Source organism: Antrostomus carolinensis, unplaced genomic scaffold (genome assembly GCF_000700745.2).
Source record: "Antrostomus carolinensis isolate BGI_N321 unplaced genomic scaffold, ASM70074v2 scaffold9704, whole genome shotgun sequence".
Lineage (NCBI taxonomy): Eukaryota > Metazoa > Chordata > Aves > Caprimulgiformes > Caprimulgidae > Antrostomus > Antrostomus carolinensis.
The window spans coordinates 13,010-14,511 of NW_010312811.1; the positions used below are offsets into that span (position 1 = coordinate 13,010).

Consider the following 1,502-nt stretch of genomic DNA (forward strand, 5'->3'; position numbering starts at 1 on the left):
AACCTTTCTATACTCTCTCTCAAGATATCTTGTGAGGTCTTGAAGAGTCAAGTACTTCCCAGTCAGGACAGTAGTCTTGGTCACTCTTGCTTTTGGACCTGTCTGCCTGGGTCATTAGGGCTGGGTTTGAAAGTGTATGTTTGTCATAGAATAATAACAGGAGCAAGTGCTGTTGCTGCATGCTTCTATCTGTCCTAGGAGAAGTGGTGAGCAGAAGAGAGATGAAGTTGATTTAGGAGCTTCCATTACATTACATTGGAGGAACACTTTGATATGTACACAGAAGAAACTTTAGAAAGGCTCTAGAGCAGGCCTGTTGGTTTACTGCCTCAGCAGAACAAGCCATTTTCCCAAGGTGTTTTCTTTCCAGTTGTATCAAGAAATTTCATAGTATATGTTCATATCCATAATATGTGTTCTGCTTGGTTTTATTTTTTTGATGAGGCTTTGAGCAACCTGGTCTAGTGGAAGGTGTCCCTGCTGCTGGCAGGGGGGTTGGAACTGGATGAGCTTTAAGGTCCCTTCCAACCCAAACCAGCCTGTGGTTCTGTGGATTTCATAGTAGTGAGGTATGTGCCTTGTTAATACAGCTCAAGTATGTGCTAGAACAGCATCCACAGAGTAAAGTTACAGATGTTGGGGCCTCCTTGAATCACAGATAGATTACAGGGTTCTGAGCACAATCATATGCAACTTCCTGTTAAAGCTAAAGCTGAAAAGCCAAAATGCACACTTTCTGACTTCAGATTATATAGCATCTTCAGAAATTTAGATGATGTACAGGTAATTCAGACTAGGAGAATACAACTACATGCTAAATGTGTCTGTATACTTCATAGACTTCTTAAAATTGTAATTGATTTTAGGACTGCATTCTTGGAGAGGTGCCTGGATTGGACTAAATGACTGGGATTTCTTCAGAAATTGCCACTGCAAATAATGACTTGCAGATTTGTAGCAATGAATGTTGCTTTTGTAATGTTCAACCAATTGCAGAGTGATAATATATAAATCTTACTGCTAATTAGTCTGATTTCATGGGAATAATAGATTTCCTTTACTGATAACTTATGAGTTTATTTTTAAAAGTTGTTGTTCTCACTTTGTGGATTTCCCCCTGTTTGCCACCTAGGTATTAATGGATATGTTCCACCAAGATGTAGAAGATTTAAGTGCACTAACTTTATCTGATGAGGAACCCTCCACCTCAGGGGAGCAAACCTATTATGACCTTGTGAAGTCATTTATGGCAGAGGTTCGACAGTATATAAGGGAATTAAATCTCATTATCAGAGTTTTTAGAGAGCCATATGCCTCCAACTCCAAATTATTTTCATCTCATGTAAGTATTGTACAAACCACAAACAAAAACAACCCCTCCTATAATATCTATAAATCTAAATGAACACTTCTAGAATTTAACTAGTGTACAGTTTAAGATATCAATTGTAAAGGAAGCATTTGTCTCAAGTTCTGAAATGGGAATAATAAAGGAGCACTTG

General features: G+C 38.3%; 1 protein-coding gene across 1 annotated transcript in view; it reads left to right on the plus strand.

Moving 5' to 3' along the window:
• LOC104524303 (son of sevenless homolog 1) overlaps positions 1-1,502 on the plus strand; it is a gene marked incomplete at its 5' end in the record, with an annotated part of 29,017 nt that overhangs the window by 4,046 nt on the left and 23,469 nt on the right. Inside the window, one exon of the mRNA XM_029084781.1 lies at positions 1,133-1,342. Coding sequence (XP_028940614.1) covers positions 1,133-1,342 — 210 coding nt within the window. The remainder of the gene's footprint in view (positions 1-1,132; positions 1,343-1,502) is intronic.